The sequence below is a fragment of the Scaptodrosophila lebanonensis genome, unplaced genomic scaffold (genome assembly GCF_003285725.1).
Source record: "Scaptodrosophila lebanonensis strain 11010-0011.00,11010-0021.00 unplaced genomic scaffold, SlebRS2 tig00000155-arrow-arrow-pilon, whole genome shotgun sequence".
NCBI lineage: Eukaryota > Metazoa > Arthropoda > Insecta > Diptera > Drosophilidae > Scaptodrosophila > Scaptodrosophila lebanonensis.
The window spans coordinates 567,692-586,494 of NW_022060594.1; the positions used below are offsets into that span (position 1 = coordinate 567,692).

General features: G+C 37.8%; 1 protein-coding gene across 1 annotated transcript in view; it reads right to left on the minus strand.

Annotated features, from left to right (window-relative positions):
• Positions 1-18,803, minus strand: part of LOC115629478 — a 90,341-nt gene that overhangs the window by 17,010 nt on the left and 54,528 nt on the right. Inside the window, exons 2-6 of the mRNA XM_030525948.1 lie at positions 13,712-13,909; positions 13,270-13,390; positions 8,153-8,300; positions 1,474-1,868; positions 1,164-1,406 (exon numbers count right to left, since the gene is read on the minus strand). Of these exons, the coding sequence (XP_030381808.1) occupies positions 1,164-1,406; positions 1,474-1,868; positions 8,153-8,300; positions 13,270-13,390; positions 13,712-13,909 (1,105 nt within the window). The remainder of the gene's footprint in view (positions 1-1,163; positions 1,407-1,473; positions 1,869-8,152; positions 8,301-13,269; positions 13,391-13,711; positions 13,910-18,803) is intronic.

An 18,803-nucleotide genomic window follows, 5' to 3' on the forward strand; every position in this document is an offset into this window, starting at 1 on the left:
GCGTGGCAGACCCATTTTATAGATATATGAACACCGAGAACTTTTTATAACACCTAGGTACATAAAACATGGTATATTTCTTAGCCATAGGAAGAGCAGGTTTATTAACAAAAAAAGAAATTTTTCTTCTGGCACTTTTACCATTATGTGAGGCTCTGACCAGGGGGAATGTCGCTGGAAAGGTCTATTTAGTATACCTATCTATGGATGCGAAATTTCTTCATTTTTGTATCAGAGCATTATTTAAAAGAAGTCTGAATATAATTTGTATACATGAAATGTACAAGAGTATATTGAGTTTGCGCGAACTGAAAAATGTAACAGCCAGAAGGAGGCGTGGCAGACCCCACAAAGTGTATATAAGTCGATCAATATCTGTCTGTCTGTCTGTCTGTCCGTCTGTCTGTCCATCCGTCCGTATGAACACCTGGATCTCAGAGACTATAAGAGCTAGAGACACAAAATTTTGCACAAAGATGCCTTATGTGTGGACGCTATACGTTTTTAATTTTTTTTTTTTTTTTTGATTTTCTCCCCCACTTCCCCTTTATGGGGGTTTTCCCGATTTTCCATTAGTATAATCGCCTATATCTCGGAGACTATAAGACCTAGTGGCACCAAATTTTAGTCCCAGATGCCTTATATGATATTGTGTGTTTTGGGATTTCCCTCCCTTCCCCCTCTCCTTCGCAATTAGTGAACTTGAAATCTTGAAATAGGTCCCATTTTTTTTTTCATTTTCATAATTTTTTGAATTTCTATAATCACTCTAAACATATGTACAGAGTATTTCAAAGTCGACTTTAGCTTCCCTACTTGTTTTTTAAATACAAGTATATGTACTTTCCCATCTAATCGAACTTAACAGATTCCGAATTATTTCGTCACAACATTTATATCAGAAATGTTTGACATCAATTGAGTTCCGAAATTTCTTACTTTCGCCACTAAGTTGCTAACTTCGAATACCCTGTAAATATTCACGAGCTTGTTTTATAATTTTGGCGGCCTGTTTGTGCAGCAAGTTCACTTTATATATATTTATATATACTTGTAGAATCAAGCAATAGAACAATGTAAAAAATAACAATTGTTCGATTTTTCTTCCACAAGCCGCCTTGAAATATTTCGTGGTGTCAGTTCAAAAATGTTGGTGAACTTACTCGGACTTTGCGCACCGTCTTGCGGCTGTCGTTGCGAATGTTCACTGTAACGTTGACCTCCTCACCATGTGTATACCAGGCCTTGTCCAAGCTGGCGCGTAGTCCGACGCGTCCGTCCTGTAGCAAGAAGGGCTTGTCGACGGCTCCTTGGGGGCCACCGCACGGGCCGACGCTGATGCCGCCAATGCCGCCGGTGACGCCGGCGCCGCTGCTGGGCGGCAGCATGCTGCCGCTGTCGCACTGCTGCAAACGGTGATAATTGGAATTGTGGTGAGTTAATCAGAGTTAATCACAGGAGTGTGGTACTCACCTCCTGAAAGGATTTGCTGTAGTTGTGAAACGGATCATTGGGACACTTTTCAATCTCGCTCTTGCTGCGCCCGAAGCGGCCGCTAAAGCGGAAAGATTTGGGCGAGAGGCGCAGCTTGGGAAACGAATCGCCGCGCTCCGACTTGACCTTGCTCTTGCCGCTGCCACTTGGCTGTGGCGGTGGTTGCTGTGCCGCCTGCGGATGCTGCTGCTCAGCAGCGGTCGCATCGTTGCCCAGTGGTGGTGTGGCGCTCGTGGGCGGCGACTGTGCTTGCTGGCCAAGAGCGGCAAAGTTTTCCGCTCCGAGATGCTGCTGAAAGACATCGGTCCTATAAATGACACGCACACCCATCTTCACAGAGGCGCGACGATGGAATTTCTCATCCGTTTTGTCCGCTATTTGGAAAAGAGACAGATGGAGAGACAGAGAGAGAGAGACAGAGAGACAGAGAGCAAAATAAATACCCAGATTATTGGCCTTATTCTAAGGAACAATGAAGGAACTACGCTTATTACGCACAATAAAGAGTTCAGCGAGTATGCCGAGTATAATGTCATCGCCAAGGCAACTAAGAGGATAATGCGAAAGGAAAACAACAATGGAATGCTGGAGTCGAGCGGGCCCAACTCCCAAATACCCTCTACTCACTGCCATAAAATCAGAAAAAAATTAAGTTATTAAGAAATTATTTCAAACATTGCCATTCAAATGAAAACCATTAATTAACAAGAAAGTAAAAAATACGAGTATACATATGTTTTAATAACACACATTTACATACATCGGGATGGTGTCTGTGTGTGCGATTGTGTGTATGTGTGCAGTACAGAGTTGAGTCAAAGCCGCAATATAGTAACAACAATGGATTCCATTTATGGCTATAACTTTCTTTAAAGTTGAGCTATCAAGACGAAATTTGACATGGCACTAGCCTTTAATATTGGTTACAAAACTGCAACAATTAAGGGAGCTGTGGAAGAAAAACTAGTAGCAGAGTAGTGGCAGGTAGGCTGCCCTAGGAAAAAACACAAACTCTAGCTGCCTAGTGCAAAGCGAAATATTAATACAAATTTTGGTTATGCTAGCTCTTATACTTTCCAAGATTCTTGCGTTCATACAGACAAACAAATGGAGAGACGGACATAAATACATGTGGCCATACATATATCGAGTCGTTTAAACTGACTTACTGATCAGCCACGACTCCTCCTTCTCTCTTAACTAGGTAGTATACCCTTTTGCTTTTTGGGTGCAGGGTATAAAAATAAAGTCAGCATTGTGTTGTTGCCAGTGATAACCCCAAATGCCTCTATGTCGCTTGCTAATAATACATATAACGATAACATTATGCCACATGAGTGCAATGTCCTTTTTTCTAACAATATTATTTCTTTAAAAAAATATATTTGAAAAGATTTTTGATTTTAAAAATGTTGAATATTTTTACAAGTTTTTCGAGCGCTCTGTTTATCCGACTTGAACTAGTGCCAATAATCAGAAACTCAGAAACTACTGAAATAAGGCTTTGGGCTTAGTTTTTTAAATTCATCTAGTGAGGTTTTTGAACGAAATGAAGAATATATTAGGACTTTGAACACAAAGTTGGGAGTCCACTTCTAATAAAAATATAAAAATATAGCTATATTAGCTGTGGTGTTTGTTGGTTGATTTAATGGATTGAATTGCTTTTTCTTCTGTTGCACACATACTATTCATGTAGGATTTGTTTTAGCTGGATTGTTCACAATAAGATAGATATTGAGGATAATGCGGTTCGTATATAGTACAGCAATTATGGAGATGGGGGTTTTGTTTGGAAAATAGTTCATATGAGCGATTGAATAGACGAAGTTTATTAATTATCGAGAGTTTGTTGAATTTTATACCTTTTATGACTTTATGATGATTTTTATGAAGTTCAGCAAAAATAGCAGCTCCTCCTACTTTAAATTTATTAGGGGAAATTTCTTTATTAGAAAGCATTGTTAGATGATCATAAAGTTCAATAATATTTAATGTTTTTTTTTTTTTAGAAATATACTAACGTATTGGGATATTCTTGTATTTATTGCTTTTATGACAAATAGTTTGTTAGTTAGTTAGTTTAATTACATTTTGTTGCGAGAAACTATTTTGCTTTTTTCAATAAAAACATTCAAACAAACTATGTCTTTATAGATATGTATATATCATTCATTATTCCTTATTCGCCCATTTTTGTATCTTTGAAATAATAGCTCGTTCAATATAAATTAAAACTGTCATGTTGAAGAACGGAAGAACAAATCAAATTATTGTAATTGAACAAAACGAGCGAACGAACTTAGGTAACTTATCGATTGAATAAATTGAACAAACTAAAAGAACTAAAAAAATATTACTTGTAGTTTATTCCTCAAATAAATAGCTACTGAACTAAAAAACTATGTTTTCTAGCTCCACCAAAACGAAAAATGTTGACAATAGGAAAAACGCGTACAAATTGTTTTCTTCATTTGAACGGTTTTGGGCTCTGAAAGGTGAGTGTTTTAAGCAGGTGTTTGATATCAACTAAATCATCTGATCAGATTAATAGTGCTCCCTTTGTACAAGGTTCTTATACCCTGTGCCCAAAGGGTGAAAGGGTACACTAGTTTCTTAATCGGCACTCGAAAAGGATAGAGTCTGACTGTTCCATGTTTTTAAAATCAATACAACTTTGAAATTTGTTGTTGTTTCTTTTAATCGAGATTTTGGAAGATTAAAACACTACCAAAGACAGCTGAATAGTTATATCTATAGTGCATGCCTGATATTTCCAATACCAATATTAAAGTTCGACATATGTATACTATATATTGCCACTATCTGGGGAGTTAAGTCTTCAATACAAACACAACTTCGTCTGGTGCTGTGTGCTTTGATATCCTAAACTAATCCTTTAGGTTATTTGGTGCAAAATTGAGTTTCTTTATGAAAGATATTACCGGAATAATGCTTTGTTATCGTTTCAAAATAATTTAACTGATACTGCAAGTTTCCAGCAATTTTGGACTTTTATTTTAAAACTTTTGAATCTGCTTCATAATACAAGTATATTATTACGATTACAAAAATCGATCAAAAGACGAACAGCAAATTTTTTTTAGAACTCTTTGACATCATTTTTTGTAGAAAAGATAAAAAGACAAAAGAAACAAATTCGTAAACGAAACTATGCATTTGAAAAGTTTGTCTGCAAACTTTTTGCCTGATTTTTTGCTTTGCTGAATCTGAACATCAATACGCGTCTTCTGACATTTGGAATAGAAAATTGTTGCCGATTCTTGCCACTTCTTAATGCATTCAGTATTCCACATTCCTGAACGTATTCGTTCCGGGGCTTAAGCCGAAGCTCCTCTACATATAGACGAGTATACGAGGAAGCGGAAAACGAATCAAAGTGAAAATTGTGTGCAGCCTTCTGCGAAACTCGTTGCAATTCCTCCTGTAGCTACTAAGTAGAATTTCTTCGAATCGTTTTTCTTGAAGCTGTTGCTGTTATTGTTTTATTTGTAAGCATCTGAAGTGGTCATTCATATGCATAATATTTTGTATGCATAAGAAATTTCAGCATTCATGAAAAGAATCCGGATAAGCCATATAATTAAAATAAAACAGAATCCAATTCAATTTGTACATCCAGCTCCGTTGCGGACGTTAAAGGCGCGAAGCCGGCAGTTCCCATTGCGTTGCTTCGCCTCCTCATCCTCGTTGCCAGCTGTTGCCTTGCTGACCAATTGCCTGTTCGTCCTTGCACACCCAGTCGTCCCCTGTCGTTCGTCAGCCAATGCTGGCTAGTCTTAGCTTAGCACTTGTGTATACACAGCTCCCGGGCTGAGCCAGTACACAGCAATGATAGGTTTATGTCGTTGGATATTGCTTGCTTTTGTTAGTATTTCCACTTAAAAAATGAATTTTTCTTATATTTTCTTTTATTAAATTTATCTTTTTTCTTCTATTAGAAAAGTGGAGAAAGTTGTTTTCAATTCATGTCTATCGGCATCTTTTTAAAATTATATTTTCAACTATTGAACGTGCTTTGCTCTTCTGAAAATTCTGGTAATGTTCTTGTCTTCGAATTTGTCATTTAGCTTTAAGCTTTTTTTAACCTTACATACAATTAGGTGAGAGCTGTATGGCATGATTTGGATAATATTGCGACAGACACACAACTGATCGCTCTAAGTTTATACTTTTTATACATAATTTTCAATTTTGACTTTTCTATCATAATTCGGCTCTTCTGTTCTCCCTCTTAAGGCTGTTAATGGGTGGGTATTCAACCGGTCGATGGGGCCTTCGAGTAGGAGTTGTTGTTAGCTACTTTATTCCCAAGACATATACAAATATTTTTGGAATATTCTTTATTTGAACCACAGTCTATTTCTCACGAGTTATGGGGCCTGTGGTTAGGTCATTGATGATTTTCTTGTCCAGAAACCAGAAGGATACTGAAGACATACAGATTCCGTTCTCAGGATAGTTCCCTTTCTGGTTAACTCATCTCTTATGATGTTAACCCTGACCTACTATGCCCACTCGACCGCAGTCAGGGAATATCAGCCAGCTACTTCCAATGGTTGAGAGTAGCCATCTAAAGGGGTTCTCTATTGCTGTATCACTGTAGTGATTCTATTCTCCCATTGTATACATGTATTACAAATATTACAAATGATAGCAATACAAATCTATCTATCTATCTTTGTGTCGAATACAGCCTTAGCCCAAGGTGCTGACCACACGCTCACCATCGAACCACTGGGTATGTGTGTAAGTGGTTCTAAGCTGCTGCTGTCATAAAGATGGTCGACGACTGTTGAGCACAAAGCTGAACACAGTTTGTGTGTGCGTTTAAGTCATGGGTAAGGAAAGCTGGCTGGCTGGCTGGCTGGCTGGCTGCCTGTCTGGCAAGTGCGCAAATGCTTCAGCATAACAAGGAACAACAAGAACAAATCGCGCTTGAAAAGGTAAAAGGCGAATACAAAAAAAATACGAGTACAGCAACAAGGAGTGAAGTACATAAAAGAAGAAAACATTTGCTAAGCAGCTTTGTGCGCTGCTGGTAGCTCGGGCCAGAAGCCCAGAGTCTCAGAGCCGGGTGCCAACTATTGAAAGCACTTGAAAAATGCTGATGGCTGGCAAATCTCGGCAGTGTATTAAAAAGGATATTCTATATCCGCTGGCAGTGCTATCTTTGTTGCTGTTGTCGACGCAACGCAACGCAACGCAACACGACTCAACGCCACGTTGCCATTGCTCAAAAGTAATAATAAACATACAGGAAATATACTCATACATTTCGTTAGGGCTTGAGCTGAAGATGTCTCACAGTCTCGCAGTCGAGCAATCCTGTTGGACCTGTCCTCTCGGAGTTGCTGTGAAAATGCCAAGAGACAAGTGATGGCAAGGACGTGCGCAAGGACAATGCCACGAGCGGTTCCAGTCCACCTGGCAACACAAAACTGTGTGTGCATGCCTCGTTTGCTTCACACATTTAATATTGATTTTATTTTTATTAATTTTCGGCCCGCCCAGCACCAGAAAAAAATACACACATACATATATACTACAAGTATATAGTATAGTATACGAGTATAAAAACGAAAGTAAAAATAAAAATCAAATGCTGTGAAAAACGGCACACAAAAATCAATCAGAAACGTTTCCAATGCCCCAATACCAAGAACTGTTGACGTCAGACAGGTGCGAGGGTTCGGGCCGGCCATGTGAGAATATGAAAAAAATATTCACACCAAACTGTATACACATGCATACATAACATACTTACATATATACATATATACGTGAATAATTGGACTGTAAGTTGTGTCGAATTAAACATACGATGTGCATATCAATCAAAGGACACAATTTAATTAGTGTCCTTACGCTCTGTGGAGCTGCCAAATTAAAGCGATAGCCCACCAAATCGACACTAATTGCCTGACCATAATATATTTTGCGTCAAAGTATATATATTCTTATACATTTGTACTATTTCCACACGGATGTGTCAATCTTCTTCATTCTTTCGTGTTGTTGGTTGGAATTTTCACTCATTAGTAATGGAGTTGGGCCTGGTCCACAAAATAGGGTATTTTTTAAAGATAGAAGGGTAATTTCCTTGGCTCCTCAGTACTGCTGAGAACAACTATTTATTTCTTTCAAAAAGTTGAAAAATACACCTCTCCACCATTCGTTCTGTGGCGCAGAATACAGAGAGGGATAGTGCTCCCTCTAAATTCGAAGAGTATATATATTTTACTATTCCCACACGGATGTATCAATCTCTTCTATGTTTCGTGCTGTTGGATGGAAATTTCACTCAATACAAGTATCTTATCTCAAAGTTCATTTCCTTGGCTGCTCAGTAGTGCTGGGAACAACTTTTGGCCTATTCGATAGTTCCTAGCAATTGAAGTTGGAAAATATACATCTTCGACTCTTGTTCTATGTCACAGAATTCCACCAAATAATCAGATCATCATTTGAATCAATTCTGTTTGTGGTCTTGAAGCTACAAGGGATCTTTTGTTTCTTCCAAAGATTGCAAATTTAGCACAAACTTATATATATATTTATATATGATCTAATATGAATGTAGTATGCATATTTCTCTGTAATGCAATTGGTTTAAAGTTTAAAATGCAGAACTTACCAATAAAGCAGCGGACGTCGTAGCTAGTGCCAATGGGGGCTCCATAGTAACGTTTAGCGGGCACCAATTGCACGCTAGGTGGCGCCTGTGCTGTCAAGGATAATGTGAATGGATGGGCGCCATCGCCGAGACGTTTTACCAGAGCCTCCTGCAAGAGTTGAAGAGAACCAATCCATGCGATTAGAAAATAAGGACGCATCAAATGCCATCAATGGACAAATAATTATGAGAAATCGAGTAGAAGTTGGCTCAAAAAACTGACCCTAATTGGATTTGTGTTTTTTCCTATGCTCGACCCACTCTAATTGTTAGTCATTATTATTGAGGCACCCCTATTCTCTCGCTGCTAATGATTGCAGCAGAAATATTTATTTTCACACAATTATGGCTTGGCATTAAATTAATTCGCAGAATAAAATTCAAATCGTATTCTAATTTGACGTTACACATCATGCGCGTTTTACGTAAATGCTGCCTTTTCCCTATATGGGTGTGAGTCGGTGTGTGTGTGTGTGTATATCTTATCTGACAGGTTGCCGCTGGTAACTGGCAAAAACAGTAAAAGCAAAAGCAAAAGCAAAAGCAAAAGCAACAATGACTGACAACCAGAGACTTCTTGCAGCCATTCCAACGAAAAGTATTTCAGGCATTTCCAGCTAGAGCCGTTGGCTGGCAACATTTTTGCTCTAATTTTAAATGATGATGGGCCTCGAGAGCCGTAGATTCAGCTCTATAGCCGCGAGTGCGAATGGGGATGAGGGTGGGGATGGGCGTGGTTCTGGCCTTGTCCAAAGCAGCAACAAGGAAAGCAAAGAAAAGCAGCAACAGGAGAAGTGACTCTTCCCCAGAGCACACTCTGCTACTTAAACGAGCTAGCAAGGAAGCAACCTGTGGCATCAAGTAAATGCTTCTTCTCATCAACACATGAAGCACCGCTTTGCATTTCAAAGGTCTGCCACATGGCTACAAATTGGTCATCACCCCTGGTAACCGCTGCCAAAGAGGATTAACCAGAAACCAGGCTGCACATCTCAGCTGCTATCGCAACTCTCGGACTTGTCCTAATGCCAGCTAAAGCTAAAGCTCAAGCAGCATGCTTCTTATCCCTGAAGAGCCAGCCAGCTTCGCCAGCTCAGGCTAAGTGATAAATAAACTCTGCTTCATTTCCCCGGTCTCCCATCAGCACTCGACCCCAACTTTGTCTATTCAATTTCAGTTCTTTATGCCCTTCCACCTAAGTGAGAGGGTATTATGAATTGAAGCGACAGCGATTTTTGAAGACTGCCAAAATGATTGTTAAATTTACAAAAACACAAATATTCACGTATTCACAATATGTCAGGAAATTGCTCGAAATATTAGGTAGAAAGTATTGTCCCACCCCCCTCCCCCCCAAAAAAACAAAAAGATTGCTGGAAATATTTGGCTGAAAGTATTGTCCCCACAAAAAAAGAGGTTTTCCATTAATTAGATCAATGCTGATATCATAGCTTGATCTCTTCTAGTTCCAACTGTTATCAATACTAAAACTATTGCAAGCTCAAAACAATTCTTTACAAGTGATGTTATGTAATTAGTTTTCAAATGTTAACCATCGATTCTTTGAAGTCATATGAAATGTATGTTTTTTCAAAAGCGATTCCATGACTATTTTTAAAATAAAAACTAGTACCCAAGAGAGAAAAAAACATCGAAAGGTTATCATCTATACCTTTAACAACAATTATTAAGGCGAAGTGAACCAAAGGGTATTCTTGTCATTCAGATCAACAATTTTTAAAGAGTATTTAAAGTCTCTGTTAATAAATAATATAAGTGGTCTTTTAAAAATTACAAAATAAATTATTTTTAAATTTTATTTATTCTCTTACAAAATAATGATTAGTTTTGAGTTTTATTTTTGATACAAAAAAATAATACTTAGAGAATAATCATTATTTTATGAGTTTCATTATTTTGCTTAAAAATAATGATTATTGGTTGAATTGTAAAGTATAGCTCAAAATTAATCATTATATTGTGAGGGAATGAATTTAAATTAAATTTTAATTAGAGCATTCTAAAAGAAGGAGAGGGATATTTTCTTAAAGCTTCTAAGAGTGAATGATTTTTTGGCTTAAAAAAAAAATCAGTTTTTGCGGTCCCTGTAATATACTATAAATGAATTACAATCCGGAATCTTCAAGCAAAAAAAAAAAAAGAAATACCTGTAGGTTTGCTGAATGTGAGAACCCTTTTGAATTGTTAATTTAATTCTTATAACGCGTACAAAGTGACCTGAAGTTCTCGACTCTGCTCTAGCTCGCCTGTAAATTCTATTCTGATCGGGAAATTCGAAAGGGATGCAAAGACGAACAAGTAATGAACCGTCAGGCCCAGGCTGCAGGATATTCAATATTCTGGCATATCCTGCTAGCAACGATTTGAGTAGACAAAGGAGAAAAAGTTCACGAGCTTTCTTTTTTCTTTTTGCTTTGCATTCTGCTTATGTTGCTCTGCCGTTGCTTTTCGGCAAGTTATTAAAATCAAATTTATTTAATTATGTGTGTTTGAGTCGAAAGGCAAGAAAAGTATGCCAAGAAGACCCGAACTGAGCCTATGGCAAGGCACACAAGAGAGACCGGTCAGACCGGACAGACCGGGGGAGGAGGTGAGAAAAATGGTTGCCTAATTGAATTGGGGAAGCTCGGGTTCGGGCCTGGGTTTGTTGCACCCAGGGCGACAAAACTACAACAACGGACACAATGGCCACAAAATGTCAGCGAGACGTGTGGCAGTCAAAAACGAATAGAACATAAATTGTTGTGTGTCTAAACTAATAAAAGAATCGTTCAAGTTTGGCACCAGAACACACACACACACACTCACACACACTCACACACACTCACATACACAAACACACACACTTGTCTAGCTTTTAGTTAAATTGATTTTGAATTGGTTTAAGTGCATCGAACTGCGAGCGACCTGAAGCGCTGCCGTTTACCTTTTTCTTTTTCTTTTTACAATAACCGTAGCATACATACTACATCTGCCCATATGTATCTCTATATATTCTTCTATATATATATATATATATATATATATAGAGGTGTGTGTGTTTGTGTGTGTGAGCCAACATAAAACTTGGCTAACATTTGGCCATAAAATATTGCATGTCGGAGCAGCGCTCGCAGTAGGTTGAAGGCGTGTGTTTGGCACGCTTCTGCGTCAACTGTGGCTGAAGAATTGCATGAGACGCTCGTAGCGTGTTGTGGCAAGGAGGGAGGGGGGAGGGGGGGGGCATGTTTACAGGCCAACAGCCATTAATCGAGGTGTTTGGCACCGGAAGCAAAGCCCCAGCTGCTTGAGCGACTCGGCAATAGAAACGAGGATGCCCAAATTATAAGGACACGTGTGCCCCTCTCTCATTATAATTGTCGTTATACTCGTATTCGAGTGCTTAATCATCAATTATTTCTTAATACGCGAGCATGTATCATTCTTTTTAAATTGGCTCCTTTTAATGGCCACTAAAATTCAAAATGAATGGCAATCATATACATGCATCTGCATCTGCGAGTATATACAAGTAAATGCATCAGAACCTATTAATATTATGATTAAAATTCTATGTTGTGGATTACAATTATGGCTGACTCGATAGAATTAACTTAGAGTTGTTATTCGTAGACTTGGTACCAAGAATTATGTTAATTCTTCTTCTAAATCGGTTTGCTTCTCAACGGACGTACGTTTTGTGCGACAATTATTAATTGCTTACTTCTATTATACATTTTTTATAAAGAACAGTTGGTTTTAAATACTTATGTTAACCAACCATTTTTAAAGTTTTTTTTTAATTCGAAAAGCAAGACTTTAATATTAAAAAAAAAATCTCCACAAAAGAAGGATTTCGCTTTTCTTCATTGATAATTTCTGTTTTTTGCTGCTGCATCGATTACTTTGTAGCTTTCTGTTTTTGCTTAATAAATAACAAAAATACACTTTACTATTTTGTTTCGAGTCTCAATGCCTGTTCATTATCTTTATTGGATTTTTGTTATAATCAACAAAGACTATTAATATCAGACGATCTTAAATTTGGCTATTGATTTGGTCATTGATTTGAACCGGCACTTTTTCAAAACTAAAGGAAGATTGTCGGAGTTGTAAAGACATAGTTCATTTATTAGATAAAGATTAAGATTTAGCTCTTCTAGTTCTAGTCCTTTTCCACAAATAGTTCTTAATTTTTAATCCATAAATATATGTATTTATTATATTGCGGTCATAATTCACTGAGTATAAATTTAGTGTACTGTTTAGTAAACCTTTCTTGTATAAATGAAACATTGAATGAAATATTTTCCCAATTGCGCGTCGAATTTTCCTCGGGCCTCGGCCTCGGGATCACACCGAATTAAGCTCGCTCTCTTCAGTGGCTTTAGTCGGCATTTATATATGTTTAAGCGACTTGAATGATTTATTATATATGTGTATATTTTTTTTATTAGCGAATCGAAGCTACGACTGCTTCTGCCTTTACATAGTGTCATCGTTGTCGTGTTATAATCGCCGTTTAAAATAGAAAATTCCACTTTGCTCGCTGCTGCTTGCTTTCTGGGAAACGCTGCTGAATTGGCTCTTATTGTTGCCTCGAACCATAGATATGTAACTTATTTATGAACTTTATTTGATGTTCAAACCAGCTCGCCCATTTAAGATGCTTAGCAGATGATAAATGTCTGACTCGATGCTGGTCATAACTTCTGTATGTGACAGACAAAGTTGCACGGGACCGCTTTTATATTAAAAACTGTCCCTTTTGGCTGTTGGTTGTTGGCTGATGGCTGATGGCTGAAGCTGGCGTTGGAAGCGGGTCCGCTATTTGTTTGCTTTGTCAAGTGCTTGTCGTTGCACTCGTCAAAGTGCTCGTTTTAAGAGGCTTTTCACATTATTTGCACACTCACTCGAGCACAGGCAGACGGTCAACAGACGATTGTTGGTCCAGCTAAGAGCAATCGTGACGTTGCACGTGTGTCCTTTACTCGCAACAACTTGCACTTGCATTTTGAAGAGGGTGCATCGATGAGGAGGGCGAGTGGGCTTAATACATCGATTTTTTATTTGCTTACCTGTAGCGGACTCAACGATTCGCGAGCTGGTTCCTCATTGCGCGGCCAAATCTGATGCAACGACATGATGGCCTCGTTGCAGAAGCGCAGACCCATCACCTCTTCGTCCTCGCGGCCATAGCTGCAACAAAAACAACAACAATGAGAACAATAAGTAGAGCAAGGATGAACAGTCAGCAGGCACATTTTGTCAGACAGGCCGCAGATGCTTGACAGACAAACAGGCGGACAAACAGACGGACAGATAGACAGACAGATAGGCAGAGAAGAGGCAGGCGCATGGCAGCAGTTGACTTGCAGTCAAGTGGAAATTACAATTTCAATTTTTGGAACAACTAACACTATCTGACTGTCAACTGTCCTGTCGCTTTGCTCTTTCCGCTCGCCCACTCTCCATTCCTCTGCTGTGCCATTTTTTTCTCTTCGTGTTCTGAAATCTTACCGAAATGTCAACGTCAACTGCGCATAGACTCGGTATCCTTGTATGGCCTTCGGATCGACAAAGACAATGCCGCGCAATATGGATGGACTGTTGCCCGTCAGCGTTATCTCCCGCGTCGGTAAATACAATGTGAGCACGCAATTCGGGGAGGTCTTCTTGTAGACTCGCTGTGTGCCAAACTCATCCTTGTGTGTGGATCTGTGCGAGGGGAGGGGGTGCATAAAAAAATACAGAATTCATATTAGTATTGAGTTGATCAGTTTTTTTTTTCAAGAAACTAAAACGTACAAGGAAACTAATTGGCAATAAGATTCTAGATTTTATCAAATGGAAGGAACTTCTACGAGTTGCTGAGCTAAGAAAAGTGGAAGGAATTGTACACACTCGTATAACAAAATATATAGACTGTAAAGTGCAACGAATTCTACAGTTTTGTAAAGTATGTATTTTGAATTGGGGCGATTTCATTTTGAGAACGATGTAATTCCTTAAAGAGAAGAGTTTCATTCCTCAGCTTAAGTTTTTATTCCTTTTTATAGGTAAATAGAAGGTGGAAGGAATTGAATTGTTTAACTAAATATATAGACTGTTGTGAAATATTTCGAGTTGGGACGATTTCATTCCGAGAACGAAGTAATTCCTTAAAGAAAAGAGGTTCATTCCTCGACAAATAGCAGGATATCGTCTACTACTTAATTTAAGTTTTTATTCTTCTTTTTTGAGGTAAATAGAAAGGATCTTTAATAAAATACTCAGCTAAGAAAGGTGGAAGGAATTGTATTGTATAACAAAATATATAGACTGTTGTGTGAAATATTTCGAATTGGGACGAATTTCATTTTAAGTACAAAATAATTTTTAAATAAATTCTTTAATTTAAAAAGTAGACAAGTAGCTTAAGTTGTTACCCCTTTTTATAGGTATAATCTATAAATAAATAGTTGTAAATAGAAAGGCACTTTTATTAATTCCTCCGCTAAGAAAAGTTGAAGGTGTTTTGAAACGAATTCCACATTGTTTTCCGAAATATTCGAAATTTATGCTTGACCTAAGAAGATGTTTTTCATTTTTCGACAACCAACAGATTATTGTTAGGTACTTGGTTGAACATTTTTAATATCTATGAGACGCTTCTTAATGAACTCGAAGATTATCTTTATTAATTGACTTGTGCATTTTGCTAAAGGTCATATACTCAGAATCTTATTTTTATAAATTAATTTCTTTTGTTATTGAAGGCACCTAGGAATAAATATAATTTTAAAACCAAAATAATAATTATTGAATGGAGGTCAGATTGTCTCTTAAGTCATTTTCCTTTTGAATTTTTTTGTTTTTTTTTTTTTTTACTAATTGTAGTGATAATTTAGGAAATGTTGGCTAAACATATTGAAATTATTTTCGTCGATGACCAATAACTGCCTGCACACAATCCTCAAGCACCTACTATACTTCATAGTATAGGTATATACTATACTTGTATAAATATATTTTCGAGTTTAAATGAACGATTCTGGCTTTTATATGTTGCACAGCCTACACAAGCAAATTCATCTCACAGGTACTCTTCAATACGCCATCGCAGGTTTGTGAAGCGGAAATAAAGTGGTCCTGGGGTGCGTCCGAGTTCCGGTTAGTGCTTCTGCTTCTGCTGCCGCTGCTGTTGCTGTTGCAACTACTAACTAGAAGCAAATAGATGTTGTGCGTTAAGGCTACACTGGACGACATCAGGATGTGGCTGAAGCAGATTTGTGAGAGGTTCTTCGATTCCCTATAGAACTACTTGATAGTACATACGAGTATAAACTATATATATGTACAATTTTCGATGTGATACAACAACTATAAATATGTTTCGATGAAGAAAATGCCTGAACCGTTGCTTAAAGTTGCACCAAGCACTTTTTCAAAACTAAAGGGAGATTATTATGAGATAAAGATTTCCCTTTATTAGCATTTCTAGTTGTATTCCTTTTCCACAAATAGTTTTTAATTTTAAATCCATTAATATATATTTGTATATAGTGTACTGTTTAGTAAACCTTTCTTGTATAAATGAAGTATCGAACTAAATATTTTCCCTATTGCGGGTCGAATTTTCCAAGGCTTAGTGGACACATCGAATTAGTCTAAATTGAAGCTCGCTTTCTTCAGTGGCCTTAGACGGCCAGTCAGCTTGGCATTTATATATGTTCAAGCGACTTAAATGATTTATTATATACAAGTATACATAAATGATTTAAAAAAAAAAAGGTAGTAGCGTTTGTCAAACAAATATTGTCGATTAGTGTGCAGTTCGGTAAATCGCGATTCGCAGCTCGAAGCTTGCGATTTCTGCTTCATCCACCACAGTGGCCAAATGCCAGTGGCTGTGTGCGATAGTCGTAGATGGAGCAGTTGGAGCGGAAATTGCAATGGCGCAGTATGAATTGGCCAATGCCAAGGGCAACACGAGTGCCGGTTGTGCGACAAATGTGGCATGTGGCATATAGCATCTGGTATGCGGGGTGTTTGAAGGAATAGGAAGCAGGGAGCAGGGAATGTTTGCTTGGCGCTTGTTGCCGCGCGGCTTGGCAATTACCAGCTCGGTCAGTTGCTCAACTAGCGCTGCAAGCATTCTGGCCTGGTCAGCAAAAAAATGTTAGAATGTGTACTCGTAGTCGGGCTGAGCTCCTAAATGCGCACTATTTGCAATGGAAAACTGTTTGGCCGAGGTTTACAATTTCCTCCATTATGGCCAAAAATGCAAAGTCAACTTTCACGCCAGCTCCCCGATGCTCGCCCACCCTCACACACACACACACACACACTTACAGACACGCACGCATCATGGTGTGGACTGACACGGCTTCTCTAGTGTCCTGCGAGCACTCAAATGTCAATTAAATTATAGTCCTTTGGGCAACTATTTTAATTAGTTTCATTTATTTTGACTACACATTTCGTGGAAATGTTTGCGTTGCTATGATAATGTTACCACATCGGGTGCTTCACGTTCCCCACAATGCACATAACTGCTGGGGCATGTCGGTGTTGCACGTACTTTTCGTCACCGCCATTGGCATGCACTCCACTAACTAGTGCCACTTATCCACTTACATTACCGAGTGCCCGCATACCCTGCATAATTGTCCGACACACATCGGCGATGTAGTGACGACTTAGAGCTGATAATACGAGCATAATACTTGTATATCGAAAGTACAATTTATATCAACATATCGGGAATTGATGATAAAATGCAAGCCTAAAACTTCTATAATCTCTTTACTATAGTTTCTTGTTCCATTTAAAAGAAAACTGAAGCCATTGGAATAGTTAAGTGCTGGACAGACAAGCAAATATTTTGCTCACAAATTCGCTCAAATGCAACTATTCTATAAATAACGGACTATATTTCAGAAAAGAATTGTTAAAGTTTTCGTTCTATAAATATATATAATCTTAAGAATTATAAACTTTTAAAATTAGCTGCTTCTCTGTGTAGAATTGTTGATTAACCACAGTTTTGTTTTTGCTTTGTAGAATAGACTAAGTTTGTCTGTCTGGCGATATCTTTTGAACTATTTTACTGAAATATAGAAATCAGCGTAGAGTCCCTGTATTACATTTTGTCAGTGTTAAAAGGACAATAAAGTGGTAGACTTCTTTGGGCGTCACTTTTCAAAGTCCAAATCATTGGAGTTCAAAAACATATAAATCGAATCGAGTGAAGAAAAGGAAGCTATTTCTTGACTTTGAACACTACTTTTGTGACTTTTAATTGATTGTTTCATAGCTTCCAACTACTACTTAACTAATTAACTTATTAATTTAATTTTTAATTTCAAGGCAACCACTTAGCCTTCTCATTTGATTAATAATTACATTGCTAAATGCAGGGCACACTGAAGGTCCATGTTGCCGACCAGTTTGCACTTTCGCAGTAATGTGCCGGCACTTAGCATAGTGTTTGGCCAAAAATAATCAGCCTGGCCATGGCGAATAAATAATTAGATGCTTTTCATTTATGACTATTTGATGCGAACAACCGAAATGCGAAAATGAAAATTTATGTTAGCTACGAATTTACTGTGAATGCATTTCTCTCCTGTCCAGTTGTCCTTCAAGCCAATTAGCATAATTAGCAAATCAAATTTGATAACCGCTCTAATTAGCGCAGTTAGCAGTTAGCAAGATGAGACAGCTTTGGCTATTTCTGTTCCAATTTGTTGTGCAACACCGAAATAAACGTCCTTCCACAACCTGCGAGTATTTCGATGTCTGACTGAGGCCTCGAATTATGGTGCAATAGGTTGCATTGGATATTTATATTTGACTCTAAGCTTCAAGGAGGCGATTATCCTCCCACTATTACAAGGTTCTTTAAATATTATTATTAGAAATCTGCTTTTCAGCTTTAACCCTAGATGGTTGTTCTTATTATTTACACTAAGGTGGTTCTTCGTCGAAACGACTACTAAATTGTTCTTGTTCGATCCCTAAACACAAAATTCTCCGTTTTTACATTTTTAAAAAATCTAAATTTTTTTTTGATGAAATTTAATTAAAATTAAATTCTTAGGAATTTAACATTATACAAAAAATCAATCTTATATTTCGACTAAGCTCCAGATAGTTTTCCTTGCAATCGCAAAAATTGGTTACTTAAATCGGACTTTAGACAATTTTTTCTTCTATTTGCAGAAATAATACTGTAAAACTAATAAAGCACTTTAGTTTAAAGAAGATTATTTTAAACTTTGTTAAAAAATTGCTTGTTCTTCACCGATTCGATAAGGAGAATTATTAGAACTCCTATCTAGGGAAGGCCTAGTCATCTGCACGTTTGCACTCTTCAAGCACATTAAAAAATGTTCGTCATTGATTGGACTTGGAACAACCATCTAGGGTTAAAGTGCTTATGGGCTGGCTGCCTTATTCCAACAACCACCTCATTTGATTTAATCAAAATGTTGCTTGGTGAGAGTTTTTCGTTCGTATCCGCAAACAATTCCCTCTCATGGCACACAATTGAACCGTTGTGTGACTTCCCACCTCCAGGCCAGTACTCAGCCATTAATTGCTTGCCAAAGTGCAGCACTAAAATGTC